Source organism: Phalacrocorax carbo, chromosome 2 (genome assembly GCF_963921805.1).
Source record: "Phalacrocorax carbo chromosome 2, bPhaCar2.1, whole genome shotgun sequence".
NCBI lineage: Eukaryota > Metazoa > Chordata > Aves > Suliformes > Phalacrocoracidae > Phalacrocorax > Phalacrocorax carbo.
This window is the reverse complement of record NC_087514.1, coordinates 22883452-22900625: the sequence shown is the minus strand read 5'-3', so window position 1 is coordinate 22900625 and position 17174 is coordinate 22883452. Positions and strand designations below refer to the sequence as shown.

At 40.8% G+C, this 17174-nt stretch overlaps 1 protein-coding gene across 3 annotated transcripts in view; it reads left to right on the top strand.

Moving 5' to 3' along the window:
- FZD6 (frizzled class receptor 6) overlaps positions 1 to 17174 on the top strand; it is a 35166-nt gene that overhangs the window by 13017 nt on the left and 4975 nt on the right. For 2 of the 3 annotated variants that reach the window (XM_064442262.1, XM_064442263.1), the window contains exons 3-4: positions 12005 to 12201; positions 14636 to 15653. In XM_064442262.1, the coding sequence (XP_064298332.1) occupies positions 12005 to 12201; positions 14636 to 15653 (1215 nt within the window). The remainder of the gene's footprint in view (positions 1 to 12004; positions 12202 to 14635; positions 15654 to 17174) is intronic. The other variant, XM_064442264.1, reaches the window with a different exon arrangement.

Here is a 17174-nt window from a genome sequence, read left to right as displayed (position 1 = left end):
TCCACCTGGACACTCACAAGTCTATGGGGCTGGATGGGATCAACCCAAGAGTGCTGATGGAGCTGGGAGAGGAGCTCACCAAGCCACTCTCATCATTTATCAGCAGTCCTGGTTAACAGGGGAGGTCTGAGATGACTGGAGGCTTGCCAATGTGATGCCCATCTACAAGAAGGGCCAGAAGGAGGATCCAGGGAACTACAGGCCAGTCAGCCTGACCTTGGTACCAGGGAAGATTATGGAGCAGTTCATCTTGAGTGCACTCACCAGGCAAGTGCAGGACAACCAGGGGATCAGGCCCAGCCAGCATGGGTTCGTGAAAGGCAGGTCCTGTGTAACAAGCCTGATCTCCTTCTATGACCAGGTGACCTGCCTAGTGGATGAGGGAAAGGCTGTGGACGTTTCCTACTTGGACTTTCTAAGGCCTTTGACACTGTCTCCCACAGCATTCTCCTGGAGAAGCTGGCTGCTCACGGCTTGGACAAGTACACTCTGTGTTGGGTTAAAAATTGGCTGGACGGCCGAGCCCAGAGAGTGGTGGTGAATGGAGTCAAATCCGGTTGGTGGCCGGTCACGAGTGGTGTTCCCCAGGGCTCAGTGTTGGGGCCGGTCCTGTTCAATACCTTCATTGATGATCTGGATGAGGGGATTGAGTGCGCCCTCAGTAAGTTTGCAGATGACACCAAGCTGGGTGGAAGTGTCGATCTGCTGGAGGGCAGGAAGGACCTACAGAGGGACCTGGACAGGCTGGATTGTTGGGCCAGAGCCAACGGTATGAGATTCAACAAGGCTAAGTGCTGGGTCCTGCACTTGGGTCACAACAACCCCATGCTGCAACGCTACAGGCTTGGGGAGAAGTGGCTGGAGATCTGCCCAGCGGAGAAGGACCTGGGGGTGTTGGTTGACAGCTGGCTAAACATGAGCCAGCAGTGTGCCCAGGTGGCCAACAGCATCCTGGCTGTATCAGGAATAGCGTGGCCAGCAGAGTAGGGAAGTGATCAAGGCCCCTGAACTTGGCATTGGTGAGGCCACACCTTGAATATTGTGTTCAGTTTTGGGCCCCTCAGTACAAGAGGGACATTTTGTTGCTGGAGCATATCCAGAGAAGGGCAGTGAAGCTGGTGAAGGGTCTGGAGAACAAGTCTTACGAGGAGCGGGTGAGGGATCTGGGGTTGTTTAGTGTGGAGAAGAGGAGGCTGAGGGGAGACCTTATCGCTCTACAACTACCTGAAAGGAGGTTGTAGTGAGGTGGGTGTTGGTCTCTTCTCCCAAGTTACTAGTGATAGGACAAGAAGAAATGGCCTCAAGTTCTGTCAGGGGAGGCTTAGATTGGATTTTAGGAAAAATTTCTTTACTGAAAGAGTGGTCAGGCATTGGAAGAGGCTGCCAGGGAGGTGGTGGAGTCGTCATCCCTGGGGGTGTTCAAAAAAACTTGTAGACATGGCACTTCAGGGCATGGTTTAGGAGACCTGGTGATATTGGGTTGATGGTTGGACTTGATGACCCTAGATGTCTCTTCCAACCTTAATGATTCTGTGATCTTCTATGACCTATGCTGCTTCAGGTGCTGGCCAGGTGGCAGCTCCCACATCTGTAGAGCTTTGGGAGGAGCAGATTGCTGGGAACAGTTCAGTTTATCAACTCTTGCAAGTTGAGCTGTCCCCACACTTTGTTCAGAGCCGTAAAATAACTTATTGCCTTTGAAAATCCAAGTGCATGCATTGCCTTTGTTCAGCTGAAGAACAAAGATGAAAGCTCATATCTTTCCAAACATCTTTCACTGCAGAACAGCATTGTTTGGTCCACTTGTTTACTACATTTTTCTTTCCTTTTTTTTCCTCTCTCCCTTCAGCTCCTTGAACTCTAGATTGTCCTTGAGTAGGAAACCTAAACTATTTATGTCTTTTAAACTACTGTGGTAGCCTGATTTCTACTCTGATTTCGTTCTTATCTCTGTAAGCACTAGACTGATTACATTTAAAATACATTTTACAAGCTTTTAAATTAAACTTGATTATGTTTGCCTAAATTCTGTTTGGAAATCTGTCAAAAGTAATGCTGCTTTGTTTACAAGCAGTTTATTTTAATAAGTCAAATTCATGTGCTTTCAGCGGTTTTCTTTTAGCCCTGTCAAATTAACATGCACTAATGATACATATTAACTTTATATATATTCATATTTAAAATATTTTATTCCTAACAGTGAATTTTAGTACTGAAAAACTTTTGTCTTAAGAGGAATTACCCATATAATTTTGACTGAGGTTAGAAAATACAGATTATGACTGATATTTGCTGCAGGCAGCAATAGTTGATTATTACCCACAGCTCAGGTAGGGACATATCCCCCCCCAAAAAAAAAAAAAATCCAAAGCAAATTACTTCATGCCATCTTCACCGGTAGTTTAAAGGATGGATGGCATTGTACCAATGCTCACAAGCTGCACCTACATTTCTGTTTCACAGCTCTGCTGTTGAAGTAGCAACTTCTAGCAGACATGTAGCAACAAGACTCTGACACTTAACTGCTTTAGCCTCCTGTAAAGTAGTTTCTAAATGCTTACATACCAACTTAAGTGTCTTTAACTTGCCTTTGATCTAAATCCATCAATATAGCATCCAACTGGAAGAACCTAGTCTTTCCTCAACATTGCTTTGAATCTAATCAGACTTGAAAATTTCATCCTTCATTTAGTTTTGTGTGTTAGACCTTTATTAATCATGACTTTATTAATTGTACATGAATTAGGAGTCAGAGTTTCTTGGCAGCTGATTCACTGTGGCCATGAGCAAATTACCACCCTTGTCCGCCCGTCTGGGAACTGTATGAAGGCATTAATCTCTGTTGTTGAGAATAGCTCTATTGAAACAATGGTGTAGGATTAAATTAACTGTGCCATACTTGTTTCACTGTTTTTAATTGAAATAGATTATTGTTATAAAAGTGGCTAAAGATAACATGAAGATTGTTACTGTAGCTCTGAGTATAAAGAGCAATTACTGCCTATTCTTTTGAAACCGTTTATATATACCGTGGTTGACAGTGGCTGTATTTCGTACGTATCACATATGAAAGTGTATATGTAAAACACACTGTGTTTAGGTTTTGAGGTTGTACTTTAATTCTGTAATGACAGTTACTGGACAGTAGTTGTATTCGAGTCTGGTGCTGTAAATTATTAATCATTATTTATTAATCATTAAGGTGAAGTGTTCTTTCCTGTAAAGCAGGTAAATAGTTTAATGAACAACAATGGGTATTATTAATATAGGTAGGAATCTGGGGTACACAGTGTAGTATGATTGTAGAAACTGAGATTTAAGCTTGTGTTCACTTCCATGATTGAAATACACAGTTATGTAAGTGACAAGGTTGTAATGTTGTTGCTTTAGGTCACAAGATTCATATCAAGAAATGGGTACCATTGCTTAACAGCTGGTGTCTCTCATTGTTTAACTTAAGTATTAACTAACCAAGCTAAATGTTTTAACTTGATAGCTAGACTTCAGTGGTAAGGAAAGTAGGTTGTTACTGTCTTAAATAACTGGCTGAAATGGCTGAACAAAGGCTTTTATCTCTCTGTATCTCAGCAATTCAAGATATTTCCTGTCTCTTACAATCAAGGTTTACGATAGCTGATTGTAACAAAGACCTCGATATTTTGATCCACCACTTTCTATATTCTCTGAATATTTCTGTGACGTTAATCAGCAGAGTACAGGAGAAGGTTTTCACTTACTTGTTTTGACATGTGTTAGTAGTTACCATACATCCCAACCCTAGAGACATCTGATCATCTCTGGCAATACTTTTCTCTAGGATAAAACTGAGATGAGGTAGGACAAAGCTGCTGCACTGTCTGCCTGAAATAATGAGCTTGTTTCCGTTGTGTTTTAGACTTGTAAGCCTGCTAAGCACAAGACGGAGAAGCGAGCTGAGCACGAGGTTCACATACAGTTCTAGGCTGCAATTTATTTGTTGGCAAAGAATGTTTAAGACTGTGTTTGCCCTAACCATTTATTCTGCACTCTGCACCATTTGTTTTCACTCGTCTCAGTTGTGTTATTCTTTGTAGGACCAGATTATAGCTGGATGTCTGAGATATTCAGAGGCAAAAAGCCAGGCTAAAATGTAACACAGACATACTTTGTAAAGAATCTAGGATTTACTGAGTAAGGTGGTGGTGTTTTGTTCAGTGCAGAGGGTATTCCTCTTGCTGGCTGGTGATGCTCTACTCCCTTTGATTGTTTGACCACAGTGGGTACATATATGCTTCACGGGGTTCGGTTTGGGCTGTTTTGCACTGGGAGGTTTCTGTACAGGGCACATGCCCCTCCCGTACTCTGTGCTGACAACACAGTGGAAAGTTTGCATTTCACAGCCCTCAGTTCTTCCCTGCTATTGATTGAGGCAGCGCTTCTCCTGTTGTTACAGACTACATTGTCTTTGGCTTTACAGCTGTGATTAGTTTGTTGGAGGTTTTTTTGGTAGATTGTTAGTGTGTTCTAGTTTGCCTCATATTTACTGGGTTTTCCCCCCATTGGCAGGAAGATGAGAATTTGTTTTTTAGGACTTCTGTTGGCTTTGTAAAGCTCCATTCTTGGTTTTAAAAGAGCCTGGTTTCACTGTATTTTTAGTACTGCATCACCAAATCTGCAGGTTTTCATCTCTGTCCTTCATGTGACAGGGCAATTGTTGCTAATGCTAGATATGCCAAGTGCCTTTTCATGTGGTTGTTGCCACCTGCACATCCTGACCTTCCCGAAGAGGAACGTGGTACTAGATTCTAAATTCACTGGTTTGGTGAATCTGTGGGTTTTATCTTGGACTTGGATGCTTAAGGCTTCAACACATGCCTGTGTGCAGGTTACCTACCTAACCACTTTGCTAAGAAATGGTTGGTGGTTGGGAGACCCATGATCCAGATAACTTAGCCTTGAAGCAACCAATTCATACTCTCAGTGAGCTTATGATCTTGATTTTACACTTTTTGCAGGAGGAGTTAATAGTTTGGTTTTGGTGAGATTTTGTTTTTATGGTCTGTCAGGAAATGCAGACCTATTATTTTCTGTAATGAAACATTTCCAAATTGGCTAGCTGGAAGTAAAGCCCACATTTAAAGATACATAATTGTTAGCAGAGTTCCAGGCACAATTCACGACCTTTTTTCTTTTTGTAAACAGTAAAAGTAGGCAGTTTCTGAAAATAAATCTATATTTCACAAACCCTATTTGTGTGTGCTCGAAGCAGGATTTTATATTTCAGAGGTTTTTTGGTTGGGGGAAAACATTGCCTGTAAAATCTATTGGAGTTGTTTTTTATGGACTCAATAACTTCGAAAGGGTTGATTCAGCCTGCATATTATACTTCTATTTGCAAAAATGCTTTGACATGGTTACAACCTATGTTTTTTAAAGAAACTATGCTGGTAACCCAATGGGAACTTTTTTCCAACACCTTCCTAGAGAACAACAAGAAAAGTACGAATAAATAAATGTTTTGTCACAAAGTAGGGTATGAAATCATTAGCTGATAGTTTGGTCCTGTAGCAAATAAATTACTACAGTCGTTCCACCTAGTCATTTGTACTGAAACCTGTGACACACAACTAACTCATAAATGACCTGGAAGAAGGATGGATAGTGACTTTGCTAAGACAAAAAAAATTAACTAAAGGGTTGCCAAAAGGTTTTGTGATAGATGCAGTTGATAATAAAACGATAGGTGAGATTAAGGGATGGTAAATGTAGAGTAATGAATGTAGGGAAAAATTAACCCCCACTATTCATACAAGTAGATGTGCATGGTATTGTATTACAGAATCACAGAATGGCAGGGGTTGGAAGGGACCTCTGGAGATGATCTGAATGTCCTGAATCCCTCCAGGGAAGGAGACTCCACAACCCCCCTGGGCAGCCTGTTCCACTGCTCTGGCACCTGCACAGGAAAGAATTTTTTACTCATATTCAGGTGGAATTTCCTGTGTTCCAACTTGTGCCCATTGCCCCTTGTCCTGTCCTGTCACTGGGCACCACTGACAAGAGCCCAGTCCCATCGCCCTGACACCCACCCTTTAGATACTTGTAAGTATTGACAAGATCCCCCCTCAGCATACCCTTCTGCAGGCTGAACAAACCCAGGTCTTTCAGCCTTTCCTCATATGGGAGATGCTCCAGTCCCCTGATCATCTTTGTAGCTCTCCGCTGGACTTGCTCGAGCAGTTCCCTGTTCTTCTTAAACTGGGGGGCCCAAAACTGGACACATGACTCCAAATGTGGTCGTACAAGGGCAGAGTAGAGGGGGAGGATAACTTTCCTCGACTTGCTGGCCACACTCCTTTTAATGCAGCCCAAGATACTGTTGGCCTTCTTGGCCACAAGGCCAAGTTACTGTCTTTATGCTCACTGTGGATAGTTCTGCAGAAGTGTGAGGTCAGTGTTCAAATGCAGTCAAGGCAATTAGAAGGTAAAGTATGGTATGAAAGCAGTAGAAATCATAATGTGAAACTTTATTATGCTAATATATAAATATAAAATGTAAAAGATAACAGGATGGCAAAATGGCATGAGAAAAGTAGAGGGTAATCTAACTGTCAAAACACAAGCTAGGTTGCAAAACCAGGAATTAAAAAAAAAGATGCAGTGCCTGATTAAATTAGGCAATGTAACTTACTGTTGTAGTATTCTGCAAAGTCTATATGCATGAATGGCTGAAAAAGGGATTAGGTGTGATCTAGGAAGACAAGAGATCTGTTGGTGTCTTTTCAACGCAATGCTGGTGTTATAACCTGCTGCTTGTAAAGTTTCCTACATCATTGATTGTTGGAAACTGGGAGGGATGTCAGCTTGTCATCCTGCACCCCCCCTTGCTACCAGCCAGGGTGAGAACTGTATGTTTGGTCTGACTCAGAAGATCTGCTTGTGTTTTCAGAACACCAAACCTCCTGCTCTTAACTTGTGCCGATGCTTTCAGGTATCAAAAGATAAATATTTTTAGCAATCTGAAAGAAATACGGTGAGAACAATTACTCACCAGCCAAGTCCTTGGATTTCCACTCTGATTACGTTGCAGGCTGAGTATAGCTTCCTTCCTACAGTTTTGCATGTTTGTATTTACCTCATAGGCTAACTTTGCACTTAAATAAAGTATGTTCTTCAAACAACAGTATTTAGCCAATGACAACATGCTGTAGTAAAACTTTTGCAAGTATTTAATTTTCATTTGTCATTGTCTACATCTAATATACAGTATTATTGTGTAGTGATTCTTGTGATATTTTAGCTAAGTATTTTCATATAACAGATATTCTTTTAGAATGGCAAAGGCTGGTTTTATATCCTGACTTTATTTACCAGACATCACTTTTTTATACTAATTTTCTGTATCAAGGGAGCGAACTTATGTAGCCTTATTAGCTATGTTGGAAAATGCTATTTAAAAATTGTTAGTTGCTAATCAAAATAGCTAGTAAAATATATCTAAAGTTGGTTTATAGATACGAATATTGGAGGGGTTTTTTTATTTTTACTTTCTAGAGAAAATATTGCTGCTTTACTTAGGTCTGCAAAAGTTCTTGGCTGGCACCCCAAAACTTGCTGTAGAAAATTAATTTTATTTTTATCAACTGAGATGAACTGTGGGTGATAACAAGGAAGAATTCATAACAATCAAGACAACTTCTACAAGACTTAATTTCAAAAATAAGCTCAATTTCTATAGAAGTATGTGAACACCCAGACTATTATCATTATTTTATCCTAAGTGCCAGGAAGAACAGAGCTAACAAATTAAACATTGGAACAAATAAAATTATAATTGTGCAAAGGAAATTTAATTCATTTAGGGTTAACTCCTGACTATATTTTTCATCTGAAGCCGCACAGCATTTAGGAAATAATCCAACTTCTGGAACTGGAGCACATTATACGAAAGCTCTACTTCTCCCCTTCTCATAAAATATGCAAGTCTTGAGTTCCTGAGAAGGCAGCTCCAGAGCAGACATCCAGAGGGGGGAATCAGACTTCTGTGTGCCTGCTGTAATGGCATCTGCAGATGCAGCACGCAGCTGGAGTGCTCTGAAGGATGATGCCAAAATTTTTTTGGTTTTCAGTAAAGCTTATTTCTGTTATTCTTGCTCTGCCTTATCTTCTCCCTTCCAGCCCCCCTCCCCCCTGACATTCCTATGATTATTACAAAGGTCCTGTGAGGATTTGTAGATATTCCTTTTTGAAGGGGAAAATTTATTTATCAATGGCGTTCCTTTTAAACTGCATGCTCACTAATAAGGCTTGCTCTTGGGGCATGGGTGTATACATATTTGGCTTACTTAAAAGCTGATAAAAACAAGGATATTCTTGTGGGCTCAGAAGTAATCTTTCCTTTACCAGTCATTGGTTGAATATTTGAAATACTTAGCTGTTAATGGCAGAGTTAAATAAAATTCTTACTAAAAATTCTGCCTTATTCAAAAATTTCATGCGGTGTTCCTATTTATCAGCACATTTCAAAGTGTGCTAAATACTGTTTCAGTGTTCCTGATGCATGAATTTGACTATTTACATGTGATACGATGATTAGGAGGCATGGTGGTGTTGGGTTGATGGTTGGACTTGATGATCCTAGAGGTCTTTTCCAACCTCTTCTATGATTCTTTTTCCTGAAATCCAAAAAGCGTTCTATCAAAAAGCCTACGTAAAAAGGGTGCTGTGATCCTGCAGATCGACTTCACCCTCAACTGTGGGTTAGTTCCCTCAGAATGGTGTTTAAATTAGTTTCTTTTACTCTCATGAGCTGGATCAGGAATGTCTACCTTGAGTGGCAGACAGGACAGTGAAGAGCAGCCTGCAATGGATCTGAAGGCTGGTCAAAGCCTGTCAAAGTACACATGCCCCTCCAGCCACTCTGTGCTTCCCTTCCTTTTTGCTGGGCTGTCTGCAGGCTGGGTGAGTGGGGTGGAGGAGCTTATCCATTCGGCACACCCCTGTGAGCATGCCACCCCAGTGGTCTTTGCATGGCTGAAGTGTCAATGCACCATATACATGCCCTGTGTCCTGGCAAGGCCTGGTACCTTGTGGCCTTAGCTGATCTAGGGTTGTGATCAGTGGCATAGAGTCTCGTCGGGGGCCTGTAACTAGCGGTGCTCCCCAGGGGTCTGGACTGGATGCAGTCCTGTTCAACATATTCATCAATGACCTGGACGATGGGATAGAGTGTAACCTCAGCAAGGTCACTGATGGTACCAAGCTGGGAGGAGTGGCTGACACACCAGAAGGCTGTGCTGCCATCCAACAAGACCTGGACAGGCTGGAGAGCTGGGCCAAGGGGAACCTCATGACCTTCAACAAGAGCAAGTGCAAGGTCCTGCACCTGGGGAGAAACAACCCCATGCACCAGTACAGGCTGGGGGCTGGAAAGCTGGAAAGCAGCTCTGCTGAGAAGGACCTGGGAGTGCTGGTGGACAACAGGCTGACCCTGAGCCAGCAGTGTGCCCTTGTGGCCAAGAAGGCCAACGGTATCCTGGGCTGCATTAAAAGGAGTGTGGCCAGCAGGTCGAGGAAGGTTATCCTCCCCTTCTACTCTGCCCTTGTACGACCACATTTGGAGTCCTGTGTCCAGTTTTGGGCTTGCCCATTCAAGAAAGACAGGGAACTGCTCGAGCAAGTCCAGCGGAGAGCTACAAAGATGATCAGGGGGCTGGAGCATTTCCCTTATGAGGAAAGGCTGAAAGACCTGGGTTTGTTCAGCCTGCAGAAGAGAAGACTGAGGGGGGATCTTGTCAATATTTACAAATATCTAAAGGGTGGGTGTCAGGAGGATGGGACTGGGCTCTTGTCAGTGGTGCCCAATGACAGCACAAGGGGCAATGGGCACAAGTTGGAACACAGGAAGTTCCACCTGAATATGAGTAAAAAATTCTTTCCTGTGTGGGTGCCAGAGCAGTGGAACAGGCTGCCCAGGGAGGCTGTGGGGTCCCTTCCCTGGAGACATTCAAAACCCGCCTGGACGCGTTCCTGTGCCCCCTGCTCTGGGTGTGCCTGCTCCAGCAGGGGGGTTGGATGAGATGATCTCCAGAGGTGCCTTCCAACCCCTGCCATTCTGGGATTCTGTGATTCTGTTACCCATCCATATAAATGTTAACACACAAAAGTCACTGTACAAAGTTGAGCAGGCACATGAAAAGGCTGCTTTCTGAAAGTTAGGTGGTAAAAATTAGATCCAAAAACTTACTCTCCTTACTCTGTGAAACATCCCATGTGCTATTTTAAGTGTTCTTCCCCTTTTTGTGTGATTTAGAAAGGTTTCCTCAATACCACCCTCCCTACAGAGGCTAGTGACAACTGAAGTGGCAGAGATCATATAATTAAAAATCCAGAAACAATATTAAAGTGGGATCCTTTAGCAAATACTGTATCATTACATCCAAGGTCTGGACTAAGGTGGAATAGGGAATTACCGTAATATGTCTACAGTCCAGGAAAAAAGCTGTATTTATTAACTTATTACAGTTTTACAGTAAAAGTTTATTTCCTGAAAAGGTCACATGTCAGAATCACTGCTATAATTGTTTCTTAAACATACCATATTTTGAACCAACTGTTAATAAAATGCTGAGAGACCTGGGTTTGTTCAGCCTGCCGAACAGAAGACTGAGAGGGGATTTTATCACCACCTATAAATATCTAAAGGGTGGGTGTCAGGACAATGGGACTGGGCTCTTGTCAGTGGTGCCCAACGACAGGACAAGGGGCAACGGGCACAAGTTGGAACACAGGAAGTTCTACCTGAATATGAGGAAAAAATTCTTTCCTGTGCGGGTGCCAGAGCAGTGGAACAGGCTGCCCAGGGGGGTTGTGGAGTCTCCTTCCCTGGAGGGATTCAGGACATTCAGATCATCTCCAGAGGTCCCTTCCAACCCCTGCCATTCTGTGATTTTGTCTTCTGTCATCTAGTCTCCATGTTTCCAGAGTCACCAACAGGTCAGCAGCATGTGGTTGGCTTCTTCAGTTTTATTTCTGCCCATACGCACTAACACGAGGGCCTGCTTACGCAGCCCCCAGCTCCTCCGCTCCCTTCTGCTGGCCCTGTTGCTTTAGACATGCAGCCCATTAGACGTACAGGAGCACAGCTGGCAGCATTGTTAGCTTTTGTCATCGCTGGATTCCTTCAATAAGCTGCCCTTATAACAATGCAGCAGATGCAAAAATGAGTGACAACTTCTGGTTTGCCTGAAGTTTATACACATGGTAGTATTTTGGTAAAATTATTTTCCCTAATAATACAGTTGAAAACGTTGATAAAATGGAGGGAAGGAAGGTTGGGGTTTTTCCTTAAAAGCCTGCCTGACTGTAAATAATGCATTGAATAAATTGGGGGGGGGGGGGGGGGGAAGACAGTTGCATTAAATTTCATTCTATTAATTCTTTAGTAAGAACAGTCATCAGTTACTCACTGCCTGGCATTCAGTAAACAGGTAGAGAAATTCTCAGTCATGTTGAGATTTTGAAATTCAATGTATTAAAAATGAGGAATAATGATACTTGGACCTCATTAATCAAAAAAAACCCATGTCTCTCTAGCATGAGAAGATGATGAGTGCAACACACCACTTAGGACTGAAAATGTAATTTAACAGGAACAGACAACCTTTAAAATTCTCAGGGCACTTATTTAGAAGCTGACTTGTGAACGTAGGAACTTAATGTTTTACCCTATTTTTTAACCATCTTGGGCTTTCATAGTACCTTTCAGATTTCTAATATTGTCAGATAGGAAAAATCAGGTTTGAGTAGTTACAGATTGGCCAAGATCCTGCGGGAGGGGTTGGGCTAGAACGGCTAATGGAGCTTCTCGCTGCTCAGGCCACCGGGTTTTGCTGAACAAACACTATTTTCTAGTATCTTTTCAGACCTACAGGAGAACAACCGTGAGCCATAGTGATGAAAGTTGGTTTTCATGCCTTGAATGATCTTTCTAAAATTGCTAACCAAAGCCTTTTCTTCCCCATAGCCTTTTCTTACGCTTATGAATCTTAACTGTTCACCAGACGTCCACACATTTCTGTGCAAAGCCTTTGTCCCTGCCTGCCTGGAGCAAGTTCACGTGATTCACCCTTGTCGAAGCCTCTGTGAGAAAGTGTATTCTGATTGTAAGCAGTTGATGGACACTTTTGGAATCACATGGCCTGAAGAGCTGGAATGTACCAGGTGGGGTATTTTTCTTGTTGGCAGGTGGTGGGGGTGATATTTTCATATTTGACTTAGACTAAGTTGAAAATCTGAGGCAGAATGTTAAATGTCCCTTTGCTGTAGCTTCCTCATCACTAGTGACCCTACAGTGCTTATGCATAGGACTATTTTTTAATAAAAACTTCTTCATTATTCAGATGATCACCTGCATTTCCTGCTTGTGACTTTTTTTGCAACAAGGTTCTGCAGCAGTTTTTTTCAGTATTCAGATCCCTGCAAAAAGAAGCTTTTTATAAGTTTCTTAAAATACTATATGTTACAGCATAGATTTTGCTTTGGTTTCTGATCCCTAAACTAGGGATGATCATACTTACTTCCCGGCATTTTTATAAATAATTGCTTGTAAAATAATGAAATATAAAATAGTCTTTATTTTAATGGACACACAGCATTAAATAGTAGAAGCCTTATCTTACTCCTAACTGCTAGAATGTGCAAATTCAGTCTTGTGTTGCTTTTCCTGTACTGTGTCTTTTTTTAAAATTTCACCTTTTTCTCAAAGATATTCATGTGTCTGTTCCAGAGAGAAGGCAATTAATACTACATTTGGGGAAAAGATGAGTCTATGTATATTAAATCGAAATCAGTGAAACACTCCAGTGTAATCTTCTTGAGATTCTAAACTTCAACTGCAGATATTTGCAACTGATTAAACCCAGATGTTTTGGGTTGTTTTTTTTTTTTAACATGTCAGGGCAAGAAGTACAGGAAAGGAGCAGAGAGTGGAAACTGAAATAATTTTTCTAACCCCTCTGCAGTTGCTAATCTGCGATAGGGCTGAGGGAGAGCTGGGACAGTGGTCCTGTGCCATGACCTCTGGTAGGAATCCGTATTGGAGTGAATATGACAGATGACATTAATGCCATTCCCCTTAGTTCTGTGGAATAATTGAAGTTGTGGGGTTTTAAAGCAAGAAGGTATCAACTTTTCCCATCTAGTGTGAGCTTCCATGTGACAGTAGTGCCACTCACTGCAGCAAACGTCTTCAAGAATTGTTTGGAAAAATTAGGAAAATTACAAGTGAATCCAGTTATTCAATGTATCTTCCAAATGATCTTTTAATCAAATTCAATTTTTGCAGGAATCACTGCAGCTTTAAATTATTCTATTACTGCTAGTATTTACTGAAAATGAACCTGCTCCATTCATATGTGAAAAGATGTCTCCCCAATAGCCAATAGAGAGAAGTCCGTGTAATGCAGGATATTCTTACAGCAGCAGACATCCTGCTGCTGGAGCCCATGGAAGAGGGGCTGGCATGAAGATAGGCAATAACCAGAATCCTGAGATTCACACTCTTGTGTTCTTACAGACGTGCATAATGCCTATTAAAACACAGTTCACACTGTTCCCGTGCATACTGGTCCGGCCCACGGTTAATGAAAGAATCTGCTACAGAAGGCATTTTTCTTAATGATTAGTCTCAGTTTATTTGGACAGCGTGGTAATGCAGAGAAACAAAGAACTGAAGGGTGTTCTAGCTCAAGCTGGGCTTGCAAACTGGCATTGAGGGACTCTTATAGTGTTTGACAAAGAATGTTTTGAGATAACAGAATCTTACTGTAAAAGCTAGAATGCAAAACTTGTTCCTGTTAAATATATACTTAAACTCGGAAGGCATATAAATATAAATCCTATTTTGAGTAAATGCTTACCTGTTTGAGTTACACTTACATAATGTAGTTTGAAAATATGTCCAACACTGCTAATACTGTATTAACCATATGAAAAGGTCACATATCATGTCCAGTTAAACCCTTGAGCAACTGAGTCCTGAGCAATTTTTAAATTAACATTATGGAGCTAGAAAAAAAATAGCTAAAATAGTGATCATTTTTACAATGCTTATTTTTTTATTTTGTCTTTTTCAGTTAGGTAGTTTTATTGTTGCCGACAATGAAATATCACTGTAACACAAACAATCATAATAATCATACTAGTCAGTAGTTAATTCTAGATACTGTCAGCCTTCTTTCTTTGTTTCTTGGTTGAAGCTTGCATTTTGGCAAGATCGTTTGATGTCTCCAATAGTCTACTCTTATCCAGATTTTAAAAAGCCCAACTGCTGTAGATATTTTTGTGTACATATGTAAAAGCTTAGTCGAATTCAAGACTCTAAAAGAACAATTGCAATTTGAGTAGTGTTTCATAAGCCATAAAACAACAGGTAGAGATCAACAGTTAAATAGCTGTGTTTCAATAGTCTTCTAAACTGAAAATATTTGAAGTCTGTTTTTTAAAATGCCACCTGATTATTTTCACATAATGCATATTTTGCATTATCTATAAAATTTAACGGTGCTTAGAATCAGATTTTTTCATATTTCTAAGAAATAATTGTAGTTGAGAATGAGCGATATTAAGATTCTTCCTCTTGTGTTTATTTGTGTAGACTAGTCAGTTGTGATGAGACTGTTCCTGCTACTGCTGCTGTAACCACAAATGTACATGGAATTCAGAAGACCCCAGGCCAGACCCGAAGGGATTATGGATTCTGGTGTCCACGACACCTACACACTACCAATGGACAAGGCTACAAGTTTCTAGGAATTGACCAGTGTGCACCCCCATGTCCCAATATGTACTTCAAAAATTATGAATTGGATGTTGCGAAAAGCTTCATTGGAATAGTTTCAATCTTTTGTCTTTGTGCTACACTTTTCACATTCCTGACTTTTCTGATTGATGTTAAAAGGTTTAGGTACCCAGAGAGGCCGATCATATACTACTCCGTCTGTTACAGCATAGTCTCTCTAATGTACTTTATTGGATTTTTACTTGGGAACAGAACTGCCTGTAACGAGGCAGATGATAAGTTAGAAATTGGTGAAACAGTTGTTCTTGGCTCCCAAAACAAAGCCTGTACTGTCCTCTTCATGGTTTTGTATTTTTTCACTATGGCGGGAACTATATGGTGGGTGATTCTTACAATCACTTGGTTCCTTGCTGCGGGAAGAAAATGGAGCTGTGAAGCTATTGCCCAAAAGGCCATGTGGTTCCATGCAGTTGCGTGGGGAATACCTGGTTTTCTAACCATTATGCTTCTTGCAATGAACAAAGTGGAAGGGGACAATATCAGTGGAGTTTGTTTTGTGGGTCTCTACGACCTGGATGCCTCTCTGTACTTTGTGCTTTTGCCGCTGTGCCTTTGTGTTTTTTTCGGTCTCTCTCTTCTTTTAGCTGGTATTATTTCTTTAAATCATGTGCGGCAAGTCATACAGCATGATGGCAGAAACCAAGAGAAGCTAAAGAAATTCATGATCCGAATTGGAGTTTTTAGTGGTTTATACCTGGTGCCACTTGTAGCACTTCTTGGATGTTATGTCTATGAACTGGTGAACCGGAAAATCTGGGAAACGACTTGGGTATTTGACCACTGTGACCAGTACCATATTCCTTGTCCTTATCAGGCAAGTAGCAGTTTCCTTTATATATTGTAAAGTTAATTGGCAAAAACCCTTGTGCATCACCGCATCTGCCGTGCAGTTAGTAAATTATTTTCACATTAAGTAATCAGTACAAGAACATGCAGTGATTAGTTGCTTTTTAAGTCAAAATAGGTGGTATCGTACTTGCGCTTTGAAATTTTCCATTAATCAAATTGATAGCACTCAGCAATTAAATTCCAACTCACAGCTCTAAAGGGAATATATTATCTTTACGATATTTGAACTTGATATTACAAATTGTGCTGGGGGGAGGATCGTTCTTCACAGTATCTATTCCTAAAAGCAGTTGCTCAGTATTTGGGTGCCTAGCTCAGTAGCGAAGTAACTAAAGTGAGTTTGAATTGATTTCAGTTGAAGCTAAAATAATGATTCTTGGAAATTGAGTCTAAATTAGATTTAAAATGTTGCTTATAACTGTAGATTTAAAATCACTTTCATGTTTTTTCTTCAAAGTGTAGAAGCGTAAACTGCTTGAAATTACAAAACAAATTTCTGGTATATTTTTTCCGTGATAGCAGTCATTTGCAGGCTGATGTTCAGTAATTGCGGAGAAATCTTTAAAAAAAACCCCCAAAAACCAAACAACAACAAAAAACCCAAACAACAACAAACAAAAAAGAAAAAACCAAACAACTCAACAGCACTTCAAATTGCAGAGGTGTTCATGTTTCATATTTGACTTTTAAAAAAACAACTTCCTTGGAAAGGCTTTTAAAGTAAATCTGCCCATGTTCTGTACTCTCTATGGATTAAATCTCTTGTAAGTACACAAAACTCCCTGCAATCACAAGTAATTTGTGGTTTGTTTGTTTCCATTCAAGAACAAATATAAAAGGAGACACCATCACTAAGACAAATGCAAGTGTTTTGTGTCATCTTTCATTGCTTTGCACTTGCCATGTATGTTTTTACCGCAATAAACTATCATTAAAAAGAGGAATATAAACACCGGCATTATGGAATGATAAGACTTGATCCTTCTACATTCTTAAACATCCTCTGTATTCTCTGTATTGAAGTCAGTGTAAGCTGAGAGCAGCACAGTTCACAGACTTCTTGGTTATTTTTGCTTCCATTACCATTCTTAACAAGTCCACTTTGTCTTCAGCGGGTTTTGCACTGAGCTCTGTATGAGCCTAAATGGCCCATATACAAGGTTGAAAACAAAGCTTTTATGCTTTTTAAAAAAACCCTTGGTTTGTAGTGCTTAAATATAAGAGCTTGGCATAATAAGGCAGAAAGAGCGTGTATTCTCAGCCTTTAATTAACTTGTTGGAAGGAGTAAATAGCAACAGGGAATGTTACACAAAGACATACTTAATGGGATCTGTCTCTGTAATAAACAGCGTGTGCTAACTAAGGAGTAGCTTAAAGTGGCATGCTCGGCCTTGGCTTACCTGAGCGAGCTTGTAGATTTGTATTACATGGCCAGCTCAAAAACCAAATAAAAACAAACTTCAGTTTAAGTAGCTAATGTTACCT